This window comes from Rhinolophus sinicus, linkage group LG10 (assembly GCF_036562045.2).
Source record: "Rhinolophus sinicus isolate RSC01 linkage group LG10, ASM3656204v1, whole genome shotgun sequence".
Taxonomy (NCBI): domain Eukaryota; kingdom Metazoa; phylum Chordata; class Mammalia; order Chiroptera; family Rhinolophidae; genus Rhinolophus; species Rhinolophus sinicus.
In genome coordinates, this window is record NC_133759.1 from 106565506 (window position 1) to 106587168 (window position 21663).

At 45.8% G+C, this 21663-nt stretch overlaps 1 protein-coding gene across 4 annotated transcripts; it reads right to left on the reverse strand.

Annotated features, from left to right (window-relative positions):
- Positions 1-1544: 1544 nt before the first annotated feature.
- On the reverse strand, positions 1545-6592 carry DRD1 (dopamine receptor D1). Of its 4 annotated transcripts, none has more exons than XR_012489889.1 (2): positions 2830-5624; positions 1545-2178 (listed from the first exon to the last, which is right to left on the reverse strand). XR_012489889.1 is itself a non-coding variant. In XM_074313907.1 (2 exons), exon 2 carries the CDS (start codon positions 4582-4584, stop codon positions 3244-3246), a length of 1341 nt encoding a protein of 446 aa, XP_074170008.1. In that variant the 5' UTR covers positions 4585-5033; positions 6045-6592; the 3' UTR covers positions 1545-3243. The 4 variants fall into 4 exon arrangements, 3 of the variants coding, with proteins under 3 accessions (XP_074170008.1, XP_074170009.1, XP_019571776.2); XM_074313907.1 differs by adding an exon at positions 6045-6592 and having other exon boundaries at positions 1545-5033; XM_074313908.1 differs by adding an exon at positions 5940-6037 and having other exon boundaries at positions 1545-5033.
- Positions 6593-21663: the final 15071 nt, after the last annotated feature.

A 21663-nucleotide genomic window follows, 5' to 3' on the forward strand; every position in this document is an offset into this window, starting at 1 on the left:
CCCCCCACATAGACTGGCTCCTGGGCGTGGAAAGATCAAGCTGAAAGGCTGCTGGTGCAAATCTAGGGGGGACATGATGATGGAGGGAGAATTCAGCAAGTCCCTGAGGTTGGACGCCCTGTGCTTTCCGTTTTGGAGTGACGCCTCACTGAAGAAGTTAATCCAGAGGTTTTGCTCCTCCCATTCAATGGAGCTGAACAGCTGAGCCTCAGAGGCTGGTACTTACTTAGATACCAAGAGAAACCAGTGACGAAGAGACCCCAAGTCTACGGATTGAAGCCCAGCGCTCAGTCTCCCTATTGTGCCGTCACCAATAATAGTTCTGCATCTATTTGACCAGGAAAGATATCCTCTTCCATGGAGAGAGAAAAAGAACACCTCTTTTAAACTGTCTCCGTCTTACTCAAGTGTTCTACAGATATGTAGCATTATGAAGGCTCGTCACTCAAGTTAAAAATGAAATGAAAGTCATATTGTCATTCTGCTTTTATGGTTGTAAATGAAATTCTCTGAAAGATTCTTTCAGTAAGGTTAACATTTTGTCGCAATCCAACATGTTGGGAACCCAAAGCATAGCCCTATCCACGGCATACTGAATTTTATGAGTATTTGATATAATTTCCAGATGTATCATTTATTTTTCACTCTTTGCCAGCAAGGTAAAGGGTGAACGCTTTTGTGCCGTGTGTCACTGGTTGGACAATGACACCCCTGAAATTATAGCTGGTGTTGCTGGACTTCCAATTAAAGAATAAAATGCAACTGCAAAGAATAAAGATATCCAGAAAGTTATGAAGCAGAAAGAAGAGATATCGTGCTTCATGGGTATTCATTCTAGATATGTTCACTACATACCAAAGCCTGGGGATGGCAAATACGGAATTTAAAAAGACACCATCTGTTGTGTGACGTTCCAAATTATAAACTTAACCCTTAATTTCTACGTTACCTGATGTTCAGACATTCTTCCAGATAAATACAGGGGGTGGGGTGGGGGTAGCATAGTAAGCAAGCAGGTTCGATGGATGTGCCTGGAAGACATTTTCATAAGCCTAGCATTACAGCCTGTAATTTTCTCCAGAAAAAAATTCCTGTTCTGTTTTACTCTCAAAACAAACACTACACACACACACACAGTGGCTGCCCTAAACTGAGTCCAAAACAACCCCATAGTGAGCCACAGCATTTTCTGTAATGTTTACAGTATTTAAAGTCCCTGGGCTCTCTGAACTAAAAAGCAGAGAGTTGAGGAATCTTTCAAATCTGTGAAAGGGAAAGTAGAGTAATTCCTCCAGTAAAGAAGGGTTTCTTAAAAAAAAAAAAAAAGTCTTTAAGACAGAAGGAAAATGAGAGTGCATAGCCCAAATCAAAACCATTTTCCTGTTTCAATATTCAAAGGCAACACGTGGCACCCATCACAGGAGAAATTTCCACTAAAAGGAAGAAAAGTGACATAGCCTTGAAAATGGCCACGTTTTCTTACTTGTGGGTCTGAAATACCTTCGCTTTTTAAAACAAATGCAACACGGCTCATTCAGGGTGGATTCGAGTTCACAAAATAATTTTATTATTTGTAAGAAAGCGTACAGGCAATCAAATCAATGAAACATTCAAAGGCAGCAATAACACAGCCGGGACCCAGGAGAGACACTGTTCAGCAGATGTCTTTCCGGTGACCCATTTCATCTAAATGTTGAGTAAACTGCTCCCCCACATGAAAACTTCGTCAACATTTCAAAGGAATTCTCTTGCAATGCCCCCCATGAATTAGTATCTCGCAGGGGGAGATTATGGTACTTTTCACAGTCCGGGTGATGATGCAGAAAGGAGATTCCAAAGCACAGACACAAGGTCTGCATTTGTCAAAGAATACTGATGGCTCTGGGGTGCCTACCACACTCACAGAGAAGGGGTCTCCTGTTTTTCCCAACAGAAGTGCCTTCCTCAAGGACGAGAAGGAGGCACTGTTCATTAGTCAGTACACCACTAACATTTAGACTTCTATAAAAATCAGTTCTAAGTTCAGATGGAAGCACTACAAAAGTAGCTTGGTTTGACCTAGTAAGATGGAGGCGCAGGATTTGACCTCTGTCCGTTGGTGAGACTGTTGTGACGTAAGAATTAAGGAAAGCCACTGTCTTCACCAGGACAGCCGTTTGTCTGGTTCCGAAAAGCTATCTGATGTGTGAAATGAGAAAAGACACAGAGGGCCAGTTATTTCACATAAATACAAAGTGGCATATACTTGTTATTACCGCCTAAGAGCACACATTTCAATTGGTGTTTTCTTAAGCTGGCTTTTATTTAAGATATTTACAGAACTGCCAGTCAATCTCCGAGGAAGTGGCGGTCATTTAAAACATTCGAAATGCAACAGTAGCTATGCTTTTTAAAGTTTTCCAATATCATTTTAGAAAAAATAAAACACAAAAAACATTCACAGCATTTGTCAGTTCTCACCTCGTCTTTATTTATGCCAATGAATTTTAAGGAATGATCACAGCTTCATTTCCTATCCATCTCAGCTGCATATCTAGAAGCCATACATGAGCATTTAGAATCTCAGAGACTGCATGTTTGTTTCATTGGCTTATAAAGTGCTAGTTACACGGACGAAAATGTGACCGTGAAGTCACAGATAACTCATTGGTTTATCCTATTAAATATGATAAATATAGATTCATTATAATAAATTAAAAATAGCCATATAATACAATAGATAAATAAACCTAATATCCTCAATCATCTCTCGATTCTGAGAAAGCAACCCCACCCGTACTGTAAGGCTCAATTATTTTTCAGAAATAATTTATGAAGGCATGCACCTACCTTTACAATCTGAAAACTTTGCTTGGACCAGTGTTAGCACCTGTTTGTACACAGCAAACTCAACCCTTCTCACTTCCTTCCCAGAAAGGTTTAATTTTTAAGTGAAGCTGTTCATGGTTGATTCTTTGCCCTATTTTTTAAGTCCTAAGAATCGGTTTCTAAAAATAATCTTGGAGCCAAAGACAAGTCCCTTGTCACACTCGCTTGATGTGTGTCTCTCTGATTCACTGCACAACACAGAAAACACACTGGAATGGGTTTTCAAATAGAGTTAGTTGTGTGTTCAGGGAAAGCAGCAGAGCACGGCTTGCCTGACACCTCGGCGTCTCCCCACACCTTGGTTTCCTAACAGCAAGCCCTGGGGAGATCTCTAGCTTTGGGGGTGAGCGTGGCTGGCAGGATGCACCTTGGAGTTCAGGTTGGGTGCTGTCCATTTTGTGTGATGGGCTGGATCTTTTCTAGAGAGACATCAGTGTCATGGTCCAAAATGACAGACAGGGCCGGGGACAGCTTCTCCAAGGGTTTGGCTATTGCGCCTGCCTCCTCCTTCTTCAGGTCCTCGGAGGAGCCCACAGCGTGCGGGATCAGGTACAGCAGATTGCAGTCCTTGGAGACGGAGCCCCGTGGCTCGTGATGGCTGGAAAACACGACGCCCCCGTTATTATTGATGCTCACCGTCTCTATGGCGTTATTCGACGTCGGGCAAATTCTGTAGCATCCTAAGAGGGTTGAAAATGCCTTCCGAAAATCAGCATTAAAGGCATAAATGATGGGGTTCAAGGAGGAATTAGCCCACCCAAACCACACGAACACGTCAAAGGTGATGGAATCTATGCAGAAAGGCTTCGTCTCCCCGGACCCACAAAAGGGCACCATACAGTTCAAGATGAAGAAAGGGAGCCAGCAGCACACAAACACCCCCATGATCACCGACAGCGTCTTCAGAACCTTAGTTTCTCTTTTGAAGGACATCTTAAAGGAGCTTTCCGGTTGAGAACACTCCACGGGGTTCCCATTCCCTGCAGTGGTCTGGCAATTCTTGGCGTGGACGGCTGCCCTCTCCAGGGCCGAAATGCGCCGGATCTGTTTCTGGGCGATCCTGTAGATCCGGGTGTAGGTGACAATCATGATGGCCACGGGGATGTAAAAGCTGATCAGGGAGGATGAAATGGCGTATGTCCTGCTCAAGCTGGAATCACAGTTGTCCGTGGCGTCGCCCAGGGAAGTGGCATTTCCGTCAGAGGGGCTTGTGGGTTTCGCCTTGTGCCAGCTGAGCTGCACAGGGATGAAGGAGATAAGAACAGACAGAGTCCAGGCCACGCTGATCAGAATGCACGCGGCCTTGGGGGTCATCTTCCTCTCGTACCGGAAGGGGCTCGAGATGGCCCAGTACCTGTCTACGCTGATCACACAGAGGTTCAGGATGGACGCGGTGGAGCACATGATGTCGAAGGCCACCCAGATGTTACAGAAAGACCCAAAGGGCCAGAAGCCAGCGATCTCGGCCACCGCTTTCCAGGGCATGACCAACACGGCCACCAAGAGGTCGGAGACAGCCAGGGAGATGACGAAGAAGTTGGTCACCTTGGAACGCAGGTGTCGGAACCTGATGACGGCGGCACAGACCAGCGTGTTCCCCAGGAGGGTGGACAGGATGAGCAGTGACAGGAAACAGGCTGTGAGGACACGGAAGGAGAAGTCCCTTTCCACCACCAGCCCGGCCCTGTCCATGGTGGAGGTGTTCAGAGTCCTCATCTTCCCGAGGGAGGGTGCATAGGGGGCTCGGACAGCCCTCAAGTTCCTAAGCAGAGGTCAGGGGTCAGTCCTCACTCACCAGCAGCCCTTCGCACAGCCCCCTGGCCCACTGGGTGGAGGCCCTCACCAGCACGCCATCGGAGGGCTGCAGCAATTGTGTGGCAGGAGCCTGGCCGCAGCGATCCAAGTCAGCCCCTTGGAAGGTCCCTCTGGCTTTCTACCACTGTCTTCCAACTCCCTCGCTCCAGGTCACGGTCACTGCGACCAGCTGGCCCTTCGATTCCCCATGGAAAGCATCGGCTCTTTAGCATATTCTAAAGTATCAATCCAGAGACTGGAGGCCTCTGCCGAGCTAGTCAATTGGAGTCACATTTCAGAGCTGAGGCGCAGCTGAAAATACATGCCTCGCTCCTCCAAACCCCTGGCGCCACAGCAGCTCCCCAAACACCCTAAAAGCAAAGAGAAAGCAAAGGTCGCCAAGACGAGCAGATTGCAGTTTTACTCAGGTCAAGCCCGATGCGACTCCGTCCGAGCCACCTACCTTGCCTTGGCGTTGTCTCTCTTAAAGCCCCTGGAGCTCGGAGAGCGGGCTTCGCGAGGCGCCGCAGCTCCACAACGCCCAGGCGGCGCGCCTGAGTCCTGCCCCGCGCGCGCACCCGGGGTTCGGTTCTCGATGAGCAAAAATAGCTCGGGCGGGTTTGGGGGAGAAATCCCGGGCCAGGCCCCCAGAGAGCCGGCGCTGCCCCACTGCCTCGAAGGGTTAGAGATGGTTCAAGGCGGAGACTCGGGAAAAGGGCTCCCGGCAGCTTGGCGCCGCCTTGGGAGAGGGCACCTCCATAACTAGTCACTTGGGCAGCGTCTTTCCTTTGCTTCCCTACTCCCTAGAGCACAGTGCCCGGGCGCCCCTTGGGCGGCCTCTGGCCCCTCCCGGCAGGGCCCTGCGCCTTCCTGCGGCAATGCCCGCTACCTCCCAAGAGCCCCTGGGGACACGAAGCAGAGAGAGCCGAGATGGCCCGTGGGGCACAGCCCACCCCACTCCCGAGTCCCCTCCCCTGCCCTGGGGGCGGGCTTCGCTTGACAGGAAGAGTTGCGGGTGACAGCCGCACGTGGTTCCCCTGGATGGTGCCGCTGGTGAAAGGGGTGGGGGACGCCCAGGTGAGCGCTCGCTGGCCCTGGGTTACTCTGCCACCCCAGGGCCCCCAGACAAATGGACAGCACGCGGCGGGTCCCGCGAGACAAATCCCGACGTTAGAACCTCAAGTTCCTGAAAGCAAAGCTCGTCCCGACATCCAGAGCCTCTTGGGGTTGACCCCAAGCCCTTCCCAAAGACCAACGCGAACGGGGACCATGCTCACCTTCCCACGCACACCAACCACTAGACCAGCCCGCCTCCGTCCGACCTGCGTGCCTCCAGGTGCCCCCAACTAGGGTGAGAAGTCCCGGCGGGCGCCTGTACTCACCGCACGCGGGCAGGGCTCGGCGCAGAGGCGCGCCTGGCCCCTGCGCTCCACCGGGCGGCGAGTGCGCTCCCTTCGCGCTCCGCGGGGATCGCGGGCACGTCCAGGGCTGCGGTCAATGCTGGACTGCTGCAGGTGCCCCGCGCCCTGCGAACGCCCCAACCCCAGCGCCACACGCTCAGCGGTCCCCGGGCGCCCTCTGCCGGCGGCTGCGACTTCCTGAGCCCCAGCTTTGCCCTGACAGGTACAGACCTCACCTGCACCCGCGCCGGCATCCACGCGGGACCTGCTCCTGGACCCGCTCTTTCCTGACCATGACTGCCAGAAAGGGGACTCCTCTGCTTAAAATACCCTTAAAAACTGACCGGGGCGAAAAATCCCTTTTGCTGGCACTGCATTCAGTGAACCAATATATTTTCCTGAGAGCTCACTATGTTCCAAGAGCAGGGGCGACAGGGAAAGCAAGAGGCGTGCCTTAAAGACCAGAGAGAACCGGCATTTACTGAGCGGCCTGTGTGTCATTCAGCCCTTAGAACCCCTCGTCCTAGACCTGCTCATCTCCGCTGCGCCTGAGTGGAAAACCAGGTTCAGAAAGGTGCTCAAAATCGCGGGGCAAATGAGGGTGCTGGCTGCCTGCCCCCTGCCTGCGTGTTCTTGTGCTCTTTTCATTTACACGTGACTGCGTACCGGGAGCTCCAGGTCCATCTCGGAAGCCACAGGGCTGAAACAGAGGGAAGGGCAAGATGGAGGCCAGAGGGCCTGGTGGAGAAGGATGGCCCTGAGCCCTTCCCCAGCTGCCCTAGGCAGTGACTCACAGGTCAGATTTCACACTGTGTCTAAATGGCAACATCACTGCCTTCCTCTGCCCTCCTGAGTGTAGGGAGGATACCTAAGGCGTTTCCATGGCAGATTGCCGGACTTCCGGTCCCTCCCCTCCCTTGCGGGGCCCTCTCCCCTCCCCAAGCTTGGCTTCCTCTGTAAAATAGTGATGATACAACAGGCTGGTTAGAATTAAATGAGATGGTGTTTGCTGAGGGCCTGCGGCTGAGCAGAGGACCTAGTCAGCCCTCCCTGGGCAGGAAGCCCTGAGGGCTCCTTAAAAAAACCCACAGCCTTGGGCCGGCCAGTGGCTCAGGCAGTTGGAGCTCCGTGCTCCTAACTCCAAAGGCTGCTGGTTCCATTCCCACATGGGCCAGTGGGCTCTCAACCACAAGGTTGCTGGTTGGAGTCCGGCAAGGGATGGTGGGCTGCGCCCCCTGCAACTGGCAACTGGACCTGGAGCTGAGCTGCGCCCTCCACAACTAAGATTGAAAGGACAACTTGACTTGGAAAAAAAGTCCTGGAAGTACACATTGTTCCCCAATAAAGTCCTATTCCCCTTCCCCAATAAAATCTTAAAAAAAAAAAAAAAAGAAAAAAGAAAAGAAACCCCCACAGCCTTATCTCCATGAGAACCATGCATCACAATGGACCTCCAGTTATCGGTAAGGATCAATCTTGAACCTAAATAGGAATTCTAGTCAATTAGCCAGTACTAACCCCACCTTGGTTGGCAGTGAAAGGACTGCATTACTGATGCAGCCCCTCCTGTGCCTCTGCTCCCAGCTTTGTCCTCCCCCAGCCTCACTGTCACACACAGGGACTCCAGGAGTCATGAGCTGTGGTCACAGACACAATTTCTGCCACACACATACCCAAAGTACCACATTCTTGTAGAGTCTCGAGGCAAACTTGACATACGCTTCCAGATCACCCGCCTAAGACAGCCCCTCCGCAGGCTTCCTGACTTTGTTTCACCGTTGTTTCCTTGGTACTAACCAACACAAATGAGAAGACAGGCTCCTGGTTCAAAGCGGTTACCAGAGCCTGGATGTTTCACTCCGCTTTCTAACCACACTATCCGGAAAGGTTGCCACTGCAATTATCCAGAAATACACTGGGAGGGACATTCAGCGTTAACCTGAGGAGGCAGGAAAGGGTGGGGACCTTTTGTCCAGGATAAAGGGCAGATGGGATTAGCCTCCAGGATGGAGGGCTCCCTAGGATTTCCCATATGGAAAGAAATCCCAAAAGAACACACTGCCAAGACTGAAGGAAAGGGGCTGGAGGTCAGGATGAGGCCCCTGAGAGGGGTAAAATTTTTGTCTGCTGCCTGCTGTGACCAGTGCCCCCAAGCCAATACCCTGGCAGTGACCACTGCTCTTTACATGAAAATGAAGACCACGGCCACACCACCCAGGCCTCAAGGGGCCCATCGATGTAAAGCCCGGTGGCAACTGGTCTGGTCTCTGTTGCCATCACATTCAATGAAACACCAGTTCTACAGCCAAAAAAAAAAAATTTGGTGTGAAATCGAAATCTGAACCAAAAACTTGTTGCAAACAAATGACATTCACAACATTCTTCTTTATATCCTCATTTCTCTCAAGCTCGGCAGCTGCTCCCAAAGAACCTTTCTTCCTTCGCTTGAAAAATCCCCTACATGCTTTCCAACCTACCCCCATGTGACCCATGTCTTTTTCCCAGCTCATTCACCAGACAGGTCTAGGTGAGCCAATCAACATATGTGACTTTTATAGTGGTGGAGAGGATATTTCTCGCTCACGAGGCAACTTGTGCCATTTTCACTATCACAGCATCAAATCTCCTTACTCACAAAACAGAAAGGCTCAGGTGGAGAGGAAGGAAGAACCTGTGAACACCTAAGGGGGGAGTATTGTTTCCTGTCACCAGGAAAACAAGAGAGTTGAACAATTTCTCATGATTCTAAGATAGACATCTGAGATTCCTTTCTAGCAGATTTAGGTCACTGATTTTTGAGCACCCGTTGCTGAGGGAACAGGGAAGAGTAAAATGTAGCCTGAATCTCAGGGTTCTTTACACTTTGCACAGAGTGTGAATTTCAGAGGCACTTACCATTTGGCTAGGGGTCTGGGTTTTTTGTTTTTTTCCTTCTGTTTTTTCCCCTCTTGAAGCCAAGGTGAAACGAAGGCTTCAGTTTTATTCTATAAAAGTTTCCCCCCAAAACAGTAAGAATGTGAATATAAATGCAAGCAGGTATTAGAATAATTAGATACTGCTGGAAATGTAAATCTAAACACAAAAGTACCTTTGTTTCCCACGTGGGCATGTCTTTTAAGCTCCACTGTGATTTATGCCCTGCAGGGAGGAAGAGGTAAAATGATGCTTTTCAACAAATTTTTATTTGGAGCTTGTAAAAGTAAATGAATACAAAAGGCACCCTATCATGGGGGTACTTAATCTCATAATAAATAAAACAACTGAACTGTCAAGTATAACAAATGATATACATTTGGCAAGCTCTAGGATTATTAAATCTGATTTTATACCCACAACAATTGCTTATAATGTCAGTGAAAAGAGGTAAAGCGTGGCTGATTTTGACTAAGTAACTAGGATGCTTGTTTTAGACCATAAAATACAGCTTCTCTGAAATTCCTAATCCCGTGTCATATTGTCTTCACCCACAGTTATTATGCATTTCAAAAATCAACACTAAAAATTTAAAGATCAACAAATATCACTTTGGGTAGTGGTTGAGAGGTAGTTCAGTGCACATAACATGTTTTCTATTGTTACATGTGGTCTTGGTTTCCTTTTCTTCTTTTTCTGCCATCTACAGACTTAACTGAATCATTTTTAAGATTCCATTTTATCTCCTTTATTATCTTATTTTCTGTAATTTTGTGATTTGTTATTTTCATAGTTGTTTTGGGGTTTACATCATATATGTGATAAGATGAATGATAGATGATGTAGCTATAGATATATCTGATGTCTATATCTTGTATAGTATATGATATATATTATATATCAATGTAAGATACAGGTATGTCTTATATCTATATCTTATGCAACTTTGCATAGCCTATCTTCAAGGGATATTATACCATTTCATGTGCAGTTAAGAACCTGCCATGTCTTCCCTCCCAATCTGTAGGCTGTTCTCATACATTTTATTTCTATACACGATATAAATCCCACAGCACATTGTTATAATTTTTCTGTAAACAGCCAATGATCTTGTAAATAATAAGTATTTAAATAATAAGAGGAAAATATTAAATATCTACCCATACATTTATACATGTACTATTTCTGATGCTCTTCATTTTTGTGTGAAAATCCATATTTTCATCAGGTAGCATCTTGCTGCTTGAAGGATGACCTTTAACTTTTTTTACAGTGCAGGTCTGCTGGTGACTTACTCTTTCAGCTTTTGTGTCTCTGAAAAGACTTCATTTTGCCTTCATTTTTTTGAAAGACATTTTGCTAGGGATAGAATTCTAGATTGACAGATTTTTTCCTTTTAGTGCTTTAAGAGGTTGGTCCACTGGCATCTTACTTGCATTGTTTCCACTGAGAAATCTACCATCACCTTTATCTTTGTCCCTCTGCACGTAACATGATGTCCTTTTTACCTTGGGCTGCTTTTTAAAAGATTTTTTTTCTTTATCACTGGTTTCGATTAATTTAATCAAGATATACCTTAGTGTAGTTTTCTTCAAACACTTGGTGTGCTTGGGATTCGTTGAGTTTCTTGGATATGTGGGTTTATAGTTTTTGCCAAATTTGGAAGAAATTTAGCTATTTTTTTCAAAAAATTTTGTCTCCCTCTTTCTTTTTCACTTCAGGTTCTTCACTTACATGTATACATTAGGCTTCTTGGGGTTAACCTACAACTCGCTGATTCTATTCTCTTTTATTTACTCTCTTTTCTCTCTGTTATCTCATTTTGGATAGTTTCTATTGTGCTATCTAATATTTAATATCTAATTCACTAATATTTTTCTTCTTCAAGGTCTAATCTGTTGTTAATCACATCCAGTGTATTTTTCATTTCACATTTTGTAGTTTTTATCTCTAGAAGTTCATTTTTTGTCTGTTTTACATCTCACATGTCTCCACTTAAGATTTTGAATGTATGAAATATAGTTAAATAACTGTTTTAATGTCTCTCTTTGCTAGTCCCAACCTGTGTCAGTTTAATTGATTGCATTTTCTCCCCATTATGGGTTGTATTTTTCTCATTCTTTTCATGCCTGATAATTTTTGATTGGATGCCACACATTGTAAATTTTATCTTGTTGGGTACTGAATGTTTTTATATTCCTAAAAATATTCTTGAGCTTTGTTCAAGAACACAGTTAAATTATGTAAAAATAGTTGATCCTTTCAGATATTGCTATGGGGACTTCTTACGTAAAACCATAGTGTTGAGCAGTATTTAATTATTTTCCATGACTGAGGCAAGATTCTTCTGTGTACTGTGCCCAGTGCCCTGTGAATTAGGAGCATTCTGGCTGGTGACAACAAGCACTGTTCTCAGCTCTGTTCACACAGGTTCTAGATACTTTTCCAGATGCCATTTCCTATATAATCTTTAGTTCCTTACATCATACAATGATTAGTATGCTGAATACTCAAAGGGACTCTGAAGATCTCTGGAGTTCCCTCCCTCTCTCTCCAGATCTATCAATTTAAACATTTTTTGTACATCAGAGGACACTATCAACAGAATGTAAAGGCAACCCACAGAATGGGAGAAAATAAATGCAAATCATAATCTGATAAGGGATTAATATCTAGACTATATAAAGAACTCCTACAACTCAAAAAAAATGGACAAAAAAACTTGATTAGACATTTTTCCAAAAATGATATATAAATGGCCTGTAATCACATGAAAGGAAGCCCATTACTAATCTTTAGGAAAATATAAATCAAAACCACAATGAGACACCAATTCACACCTGTTAGGATGGCTTTTTTTTTTTAAATCAGAAAATGAGAAGTGTTGGCAAAGATGTGGAAAGAAATTGGATCTCTGTGTATTGCTAGAAATGTCAAATGGTGCAGCCACTGTGAAAAATAGTATGGCAGTTCCTCAAAAAATTAAAAATAGAATTACCATATGACCCAACAATTTCAGTTTGGGGTATATACCCCTCCAAAATTGAAAACATGGACTCAGATATTTCCATTATCATAATTACATTATTCACAACAGGCAAAAGGTGGAAGCAACCCAAGTGTCCACAGACAGATGAACGGATAAACACAGTGTGGTCCATACACGCAATGGAATATTAGTCAGCCTTAAAAAGGAAGGAAATTCTGACACGGGCTACAACATGGATAAACCTTGAGGACATTATGTTGAGTGAAGTAAGCTGGGCACAAAAGGACCAACACTATGGTTTCACTTACACGAGGTACCAAGAGTAGTCAGATACATACAGACAGAAAGTAGAAGGGTGGTTGCCAGAGGCTGTGGGGAGAGGGGAATGGGGAGTGAGTGTTGAATAGGGACAGAGTTTCAGGTGAGGAAGAGGAGATGGATGGTGGTGATGGTTGCACAACAATGTGAGTGTACTTAATGCCACTAAACTACACATTTAAAAATGGCTAAGACGGCAAATTTTACATTATTTGTATTTTACCACAACAAAAAGGAAAGGAGGGCAGAGCTGAGCCATCAGATAGTAGCCTTGGTGTGTGTGTGTGGGGGGGGGCGGTTTGTAAGTCTCTGCAGTTCAAGACCCAGTGCTCCCCTGAACCTCCCCTGGCAAGGTAGACCAGCCCTCCTTTCCAGGCTGCGAACTCCCCATTATCCTTACAGCGAAGCCGTCTTTGGGCCTAAGTCAGCCAGGGCAGGTTTCTTTTGGTCAAAGGACATTAGCCGAAATGCTAGCATTCTACAGGAAGTAAGCGTAGCTATCTGCCTGAGGCAGCTTCCCTCGTTTACCCTGCAGACGGAGGAACATTGGCCCTTCACTGAGCATCTGTCATGCACTGTTTTCACCAGTGCCTGACACTTGACCCCGGGGTCCCCTTGCTCATCCAGGCTCTGCAGACTAGAGTGTAAGTCCCCAGGTCACTCCGGTTTTTGTTTTGGTTTCTCTCCAATATTCTACCCCCCACCCCGCCCCTTGCACATGTGACTCACACCACAGCCCACGTGCCAGAAAAAACTCACCCGAACTGCCTTACTCTTGGGCATGACATTGAGCGGGAGCAGAGTTTGCCACCCCAACATGTGCCTTTTTGGGATACTGACTATTTTAAGCTGGTTATTTTTAAGTAATGAAAGACTCAGGAAAAAACCTTTAGCTAGAGGCCTTGCTCTAGGAAGGAGCTGTCATCATAGGTAACTACAGTTTAACATGAAGTGAGTGTGACAGACAGGGAGGAACTGAGCAAGGCTCATTGGTTCTAAGTCCTCTCTGTGTCCCACTATTAGAGAGGGCCCAGCAAACACTCATTGACCAAACATTTGCTTTTCTAGCTCCACGTGAATTGCCTTCCAGCCCCTGAAGTCCCAAACCACCCTTCTCCTTAGCTCAAGATGGCTTCTAAGCCTGGACTGGCCATCTGTCTTCAGGCCTCATTCTTATGGAACCCCCACATGTACATACGTATTAACTTTGGTCATTTTCTTACGTGTCATGTTGTTGCGATTCTAAGTCCAGCCAGAAGAACTTTCTGAGGGGAGAAGAAAAACTATTGTTTCCTTCCCCCACAACGTAATAGTCATCATCCATCCTGCCTGCGAGAGGAGACGGTTCAGACATGAACCTCCATTTTACTCCTTTAACCTCCATTTTACTCAACAGACCTGGAGGCTCAGAGAGGGGCAGTGATTATCCAAAGCTGCATAATGAGTAAGATGGTGGAACAAGAGGCTTGTAAGGCCTGTCTGATTCTAAAGGCCATCATCTCTATCTGTTGGGTGGAGGACAGCTGCTGTTCTGTATATCGGAGATAATTATTGCATCAGGAACAAAGAGCCAAGGACAGCTCTCTACCTCACTTTTATTGGTTTCAGATGAGGACTCATTATCACTATAAAAAATTAGATTTCTTTAACCACTTCAAGGCATGAGAAACAAATACATAAATTGAAACAAAGCAGACAACATATATTAACAGATGTCACTTTTTAAAAGTCAGAGCTAGCGGCTAACCCCCAAATATGAGATGCAATGGCGGATCACTGAAGTCCACTTGGGTTAAATTACCATAAAACGCAGCCAATGCCGAGGAGTGAGGGTTCTGAGTCAGAGCCAGTGTAGACATGTTGTTTTGTGTTTGTTGCAATACAGTCACGGTCATGTTGATGCTCTAGGTACTAAAATGAAACACACACCAAGTGTGTGCTTTAGCTACTAAAGCAACCAAGGGGGAATGAAACTAATGCTTTTTAGTGCCATCTATGGGCCAACTCTGGTGAAAGTTTTATGAGGCTTATTTTAGCTCGGAAGAACCGGAAGCTGCGTTCTAGTCGTTCATTTGCCCCAGATCGCAGACTAAAAAGGGGCAGATAGGACGAAACCAATCACCTCGGAGCTGACATCTGGCTCGATCCCATCTAAACCAAATGGCTGCTATGCAACGGGGCAGAGGTGACGGCTCCAAGTCTGGGTGTTCTCGGCAGAGGGAGGATAATGGATCTTGAGAGACCATCCATGAACGTCCACTACACACATTCTGTCAGTTAGGGTGTCAGTCAGGAAAACGGAAAGGACACAACTTATTTTAACAGAGAGGATTTCATCTTAAGAATTGTTTACACGGGTATTGGAACACTGGATGGACCAAAGCTACTTCCCGTCCTTTGTTCAGGTCTGTGCTCCAATGTCACCTCCACAGAGAAACCTTCCCTAAACATGCCCTCTAAACTACCGCCCCGCCCCCATGCTTACTTTGCTCTATCGTTTTATCCAGCTTTCTTCATTCCACTTCCCATCCCCTGAAATCCTGTACTGATTGGTTTATTGCCGACTCCCCCATGGGAATGTAAGCTCTGGGGTGGAGGTAAAGGGGTGGCGGGGTGGGGGCGACGTGGTCACTCACTGGTGATGTGTGAGCCGGCACAAGTAGACACTCAGTAGGTAGATGCTGGATGAATGGATGGATTGGCCCTGGAGAGCCCGCTGGGTATCACATTCTTAACAGGAGAGTTAAAAGACAGCAAGTGCTCAACCGGAGCAAAAAAAAATAAAAGGTGAAGTTTTATTTTTTCTTCCTTATTTCTGCCCTATCCTATTATGTTAGGATTAATTTGACTAACGAGCCAGTTCCTTACACCCAGGATGTGTGACTCAGCTCTCGCAGAGGCATCAGCATTGTGTTTAGTCACCAGGACCTATGCAAGAGGGAACTGGCTTAGCGGTACTTCGTGTTGCTTTATTTTTAGACAAAGAGCCAATTCATGTGGTTTATGGATGTCTTGTATGTGAGACACACGGAGTTTTTGCTCCCAAACAAGAATGTTTTTAGGTTTATGGTCTGCAGTTGAAAGCAGGCCCTAACACTGAAACCAGACCCTAGTAGTATTGGGGTATTTTTTCCTAGTTTTTAAGTGTCTTTCAGGAGCTAATCGCAGGCCTCCTCGCAGCACTCGGGAGGCCAGCAGGCCAAGCCGGATCAGGCTGGCCCCAGAGGCTGGAGCAGGCACAGTTAGCAGCAAAACCCCCTAAGCTGACCTCGAAAGCATAATGGAACCAAGATCTGCGGAACTCAAGTACCACCCGAGCCCATTAAGGAGCGAGGGGTCCCTCATTCAGGAAGGTTGGCGCAGGGACCAAATTGGGACACACAGAGGACTAATTGATCAAACTCTGCCAGGTTGGACGTTCTCTGTTCTCTGTCGCCCCTTCCACAACCCTATCCTTAGTTGGCTTGGCTCTAAGACCAGCCAATCAGACCCCCTGAATTAGAATTTCTAGATATTTATAAGCTCTCCCCACCCTCACCTCTTGAAATTGATCCCAAGATTTTGTTTGGGGAGCCTAACGGGAGCCTTGTCTGGTCTCCTCGTTGGACTGGCCTGATGAATACACCTCCTTTTGCTCTTGAAAAACCTGCTGCCCCAGACTTGTGACTTCTCTGTCAGCCGCGGGCATCGAACTCACGGCGTTTGTTTGTAACACCACCATGAAACCCCAGTGCCACCTGCACTCTGCCTGGAGAGATACCCTAGGTTGCGAGGGGCAACAGAGTTTGTCACCCCAATATATGCTCTTTTGGGGGGATATTAGTTATTCTAAGCTGGGTATTTTTAAGAAACAGAAGACTGAGGAAAATAAACCTTTGAACTCGTCCCTCACCGCCTGAAAGAATTTGGGCAGAAGACTTAATCCAAGGAAGGAACTATCCCCAGAGATGACCATATTTTAATATGAACTGGCTGTGATGGATGGGTGACCCAGCAAGGGCCATCTGGCTGTGTCTCGTTGTTTCAAGACGGTCTCTTTCACATTTGTTTTGTAAGCAATGGCTCTTTTCATCTCTCTGTGAATAGCCTTCCTTCCCCCTCCTTAGTCCAAAATGACATATATACCTCATTTTGCCTTCCTGTTTTCGGGATTTTCATGCTGATGTGAATTCCCCATGTGCACATATTAAAATCTGATCTTCTGTTCACCTGCTGAACGGCTTTTGAATTATTCAACCAGCCAGAAGAACTTATAAGGGCAAAAGGAACATTATTTTTCCTTCCCTACAGTTGCACATTTGTCTCTTAGCTTTGCTGGTGTCTAGCCCTGGCCGGTTCTCTCCCTAACCTCTTCAGTGAAGGACCCCGTGAGGACACCATCCAGCTTGGACCTCAGCCCCTGTCCCAGATGGATTTCCTGCATACACACCCTGTCTGGGTGGGAGAGGCCCACCCCTGGCCCTTCTCCACCCTTCACACCCCTTGAGAGCCACCTCCAGGCTCACCAGACGCCCTCCACTCCCCACGTGAGCCGCAGCTCCCCCCACCCACCCAACTAGCTGGGCCTCTGCTGCCGCACATACTGCTCCCTCTGCAAAGAATGTCCTGTCCCACTTCGTCACTTGGCTTTCTCCTACTTGTCTCTTAAGCCTTGGTTCATCTATCACCTCTGCCAGGAACTGCTCCCAGACACGCACCCAGAATGGGTCAATTGGTCCCTCCTCTGGGGTCCGTGTCTGCTGCTTAGACTCCCTGGCTCTGCCTGTGTTGTGCTTGCTGCTCCCTGGGCCCTGAGTGTCTTGCCAATAGGACTACATAACTCGCGGCAGTGGCCGCAGGGCCCTTCTGTGCCCTAACCCACGTGGCATCAGAGAATGTGGGGACAGAACCAGCACACTGTCCAACAAGAAAGGAACTGAGGCTGCCAAATAAAGCAAAGGCTTATTTGGGCCAGTGTGAGCCAATTCCTTCCCAGACAGCTCTCTCTATAGATGACAGATGACAGACAGAGATGATAGATAGATAGGAAGACAGACAAACAGACAGACAGATAGAGATAGAGAGATACTCTTCCTATTGGCCTGTTTTTCTAGTGAACCCTAATTAATACAAGTAGTTAAGCTCTCAGGGTTTCCGTGGGGACCAGAGAAGATGTTTGTGAAAGTGACTACTCTGTGCCAGCACACAGTAGGCAGTCAGTTACTGGTATTCCCCTACCTCCCTTTTTCTATAAGGCTCTGCTGAGTTGCTAGACCAGAATCTGCAGTCTTGCCCTGGCCTGAGAAAACACACACACACACACACACACACACACACACACACACACAATGTATCTGAGTGGACAGAGTCCCAATACAGGTTGATTGGATGGTGACAGAGCTCAGTGGAATGTTCCACAGTCATTCAAATGAGAAAGACCCATTTCCCCCAGAGGTCTGCCCTGACCACACTTCCTTCCACCCCTCTGCTCGTATCACCACTATATACTCCTTCACAGGGTTCACTGTCTGTCTCCTCCTAGGATGCCCATTGCATGGGGACAGGGGGTTACATTTGTGCCTTTCAATACAGAATCCCCAGCACCTACAATAATTACTAATGTGTAATTGGTGTGCAATAGCATTTATTGAATAAAAGCATGAATGTGCGAATTATGCTAATGCAAACTGAGAAAACGTTTATGAAATGTAACTTTCGGTGAAGAAGGCATATCGTAAAGTATGTGTATCACAGTTCTCACCACATAGTTAGCAAAAACTTACATACGTATATTTGTATCTATATAAAGTGTACCAAAAAATGTAGACACATTTTAAGAAAGGAAAACTGTATTAAAATTGTAATGCTCAACATATACCAATAACAAAAGATGAATACAAGTCACGTTTGACTTCTGCAATTACAGGAGGTGCTCAAAGTGGTTCCCATCAGCGTCCAGACACTTCTGGTTACGGTGAACTACTGCTTGAGCAACGTTAACCAAAGTGTTAACATCTCTTAAAATGTGTGTGCATTTTTTTGGCACCCCGGTATATAATCCACCATGTGTCCTGCATTGTGCCAGACACAGGGGTACAAAGTTGAATAAGACCTCATTCCATATTTTAAAGTGTTCACAGTTTAGAGAAGACAGGACTGTAAAACTAAAGTTAAATGCCACGAGGTGAGAGCTCGCAGAGAGATGTATAAAGCGCTGTGGGAGCCATGAAGCTGCAACCCTAATAACAACAGCTGTCAATCACAGACGCTCACTGTGGGCCAGGTGTCCTGTGAATCTGGAACATACATCATTTCAGGTAATCTTCCTCACAGCCCCCATGAGGCAGGTGTGAGCCTTATCTCTACCTTATAGATAGAGAAGCCAAGGCACAGAGGGGCTAAGGAATCATTTGCTTAGGGTCTCATAGCCAATCAGAGGCTAAGGAATCATTTGTTTAGGGTCTCCTAGCCAATCAGAGGCTAAGGAATCATTTGTTTAGTGTCTCCTAGCCAATCAGAGGCCCAGTGGGTCTGCCTCCAGAAATTCTGTCCTTAAGCCCTGGGCCACATGCTTGTGGGTCATACAGACAGACAGCTGAAACCCAAGCACAAGACAAACAGAAGTGTGATGGGTCAGAAAAGAAAAGAAAATACTGGAAGAAAACATTAAAACTCTGTGAGGGAGAGTGCTGGGGAATAGCATGGAGTGTGTACATGAGCTTCCCATACTTTTCAAATTCATGTGACTATATATTTCTTTTGTCACTATAAATGACTTTGCTAATATAACCAGCAACTTAAAGTTTTCATTTAAACGTTCATTTTAGAGAAAAACGCTGATTCTCAATGAACTCCCTATTACACCAGGAGGAAGCCTTCATTTTGTGATATACTCAGCAAGGTCTCTCTTCAGTCCGCTGACTTTCAACCAGCTCAGAAACGCCCCGTCTTGCTGACTGAAGCTCTGTCCTGTTTCTGCCATGCCCTGATCGAACGGTTCAAAGTCCGAATTAAAATGCCAAGGTTTTGCAACCTTTGTCCATGCAAGCATAGCAAGAATTCCGCAGCACAGTTTCATTATGAAAAATGCTGAAAAACACATTTTAGCTTCCATGGAGACTGTTTCTGAAAGCTGTTTCTTTAAAAACAATGGTGGGAACACAAGCAGACAGTTGCTTTTTATTCTTAAAATACCTCAGCTCATTTCTTCTTCGTCTGCCTCTTTTTTCCCTACGTTTTCAAATGTAGGTGCATTTAGCTCAGGTGTCACCACCTCTGTGACACCCCTCCTCCACCCTTCACCCCACAGTCAGTTAGGGATAGACATGCAACTCAAAAGAGCTATGGTTAAAAAAAAAAAAGGTGTATGTGGATGAATTTATTGCCTCCTGTCACTGGAAGCCCAGGAGGCAGGTCTAGCTTCTTAATTGGCTGAGCCCAGGGCCTGAAATGATGTCATCTGATCTCTGTCTCTCTTGGGGCTTTCAGCTTAGTTTCACTTCTAAAGAGCCGCCCTTGCATCCCCTGACCCCCATTCTCCCAGCTTGGCAGTTTAGCAACCCTCAGGGCCAGGACAGGGATGGCTTCTCCTTGCCAGCGTCTACATACCAATTCAGGACAGGATTCTATTTGGCCCAGCTTGGGTCACTAGCCATGAGAAGATAAACTCCCATTATTGACAATCTGAACAGGAGCAAATGAAGTGGGCGAGGGGAGCTCCGCAAAAGAAAACTGAGATGCTGGGAAAGCAAACAAACAAACAACAACAACAAAAACATAGAAATTTTGAAAAATGACGTCTTCAATTTTCCACCTATAGGTATATCTATACCTATTTACTTGATGTCACTTGGCAGCCCTGCCATCTAGATACAAAGTCTATTTCTCCTTGAATCTGGACTGGTCTTGAGACTTGGTTTGAGCAACGGAATAAAGCAGAAGTCAACGCTTGCCAGTTCCAAGCCTTGACCTCCAGAGGCCTTGAGTTTCTCTCTCTCCCTCTCCACCCCACCCCACCCCCATGAGAACACGCCCATGTTAGACAGCTGGAGAAATGAGACGTGGAACAGAACCAAGTCAGTTGTCCCAGCTGAGTCCCCCACACATGAGAAAGCCCTGCGAAGATCAGTAAAGCCACCAACAGCCCAAGCTGACTATGGACACATGAGTAACCCGAGAGCTCAGCTCAGGCTGGGGAACAAAATCAATGTCACTGTTTCATACACCTGAGGTTTTGTGGTTGTGCTTTGGCATTATTGGGGCAACAGATAACTGATACACTCTGTATCTACTACATCTCTCTTGCATCTCCATTCTGCAGGGAGAGCTAGTCAACCCCCCCCCACCTCCCACTTCCACAGCAGTTAGTTATATAGCCCACATTATACTGTAGCAATTTTTATATTAAATTGCAATTACTTGTTTATATGTCTATCTCTTTGTCAATAAGCTCTCTGAGGGAGGAACTTTCTTTTCTTTAATCTTTTTGAGCCCAACACTTGGCAAGGGTATAATAAAGACCAGAAAATGACTAAACTTATTCATAGGAATTCTGAGGATGAGGTATGCCACCAAAAAGCTATCTGTGAGATCCATGTCAAGTGCCTGAATTGCCAGCCAAGTTGAATATCTTTTCTTATGTATCGGGCCATTTGTGTTTTTCTTTCTCTGTGAATTGAATGTATTTATGTTTTTGTATGTTTTTCTATAGTGTTGTTTTTATTTCTTATTAATTTGCGAATGTTTTTTATATTTCCTAGATTATGTATTCTTTGCCAGATCTATGTGTTGAAAATATTTCCTCTCAGTCTGTGAAATGTTTCACTTCTATCATGGTGTCATTAATGAGCATGAATTTTTGAATTTTAATGAGGCTTAACTTTTTGATCTTTCCTTTATATTTTTCTTTTTGTGTTTATTTCACAATGCCTCCTTATCCCAGGGTCATAAATATACCCTTCTAGAATGTCTGCTAAAATTTTGGGAGTTTTGTTTTTCATATTTGGGTCTTGAATCAGTCTGGGGTTAAATGCATACATGGGGACACACTGCGTATGTGGTATAGAGATTCAGTTTCCCAGTATCACTTAACAAATATGTAACCTTCCCCCTGACCTGGAATGCCAGCTCATAGCAGGTTTCTTTCTGTATGTGCAGGGTCCGTGTCTCGTATGTCTGGCTGCACTAAGCTATCTGTTGATCTTTACACAAACACACTGCCTCTCTGTATTTATAGGGTGAGTCACTCTATTTTGCTTTTTCTTCAAAATTGTTTTGGCTATTTGTGGCTCGTTGTTTTTCCATATACATTTTTCCAACCACTTTGTCTAGTTACACACACACACACTAGAGTCGTCAGAATTTTGTTTGGAATTGCATTATATTTATAGGCTAATTTGGGGA

Excerpts from the sequence above, each read along its gene's own strand:
- DRD1 (XM_074313907.1), bottom strand. The coding sequence starts at position 4,584 with ATGAGGACTCTGAACACCTCCACCATGGACAGGGCCGGGCTGGTGGTG.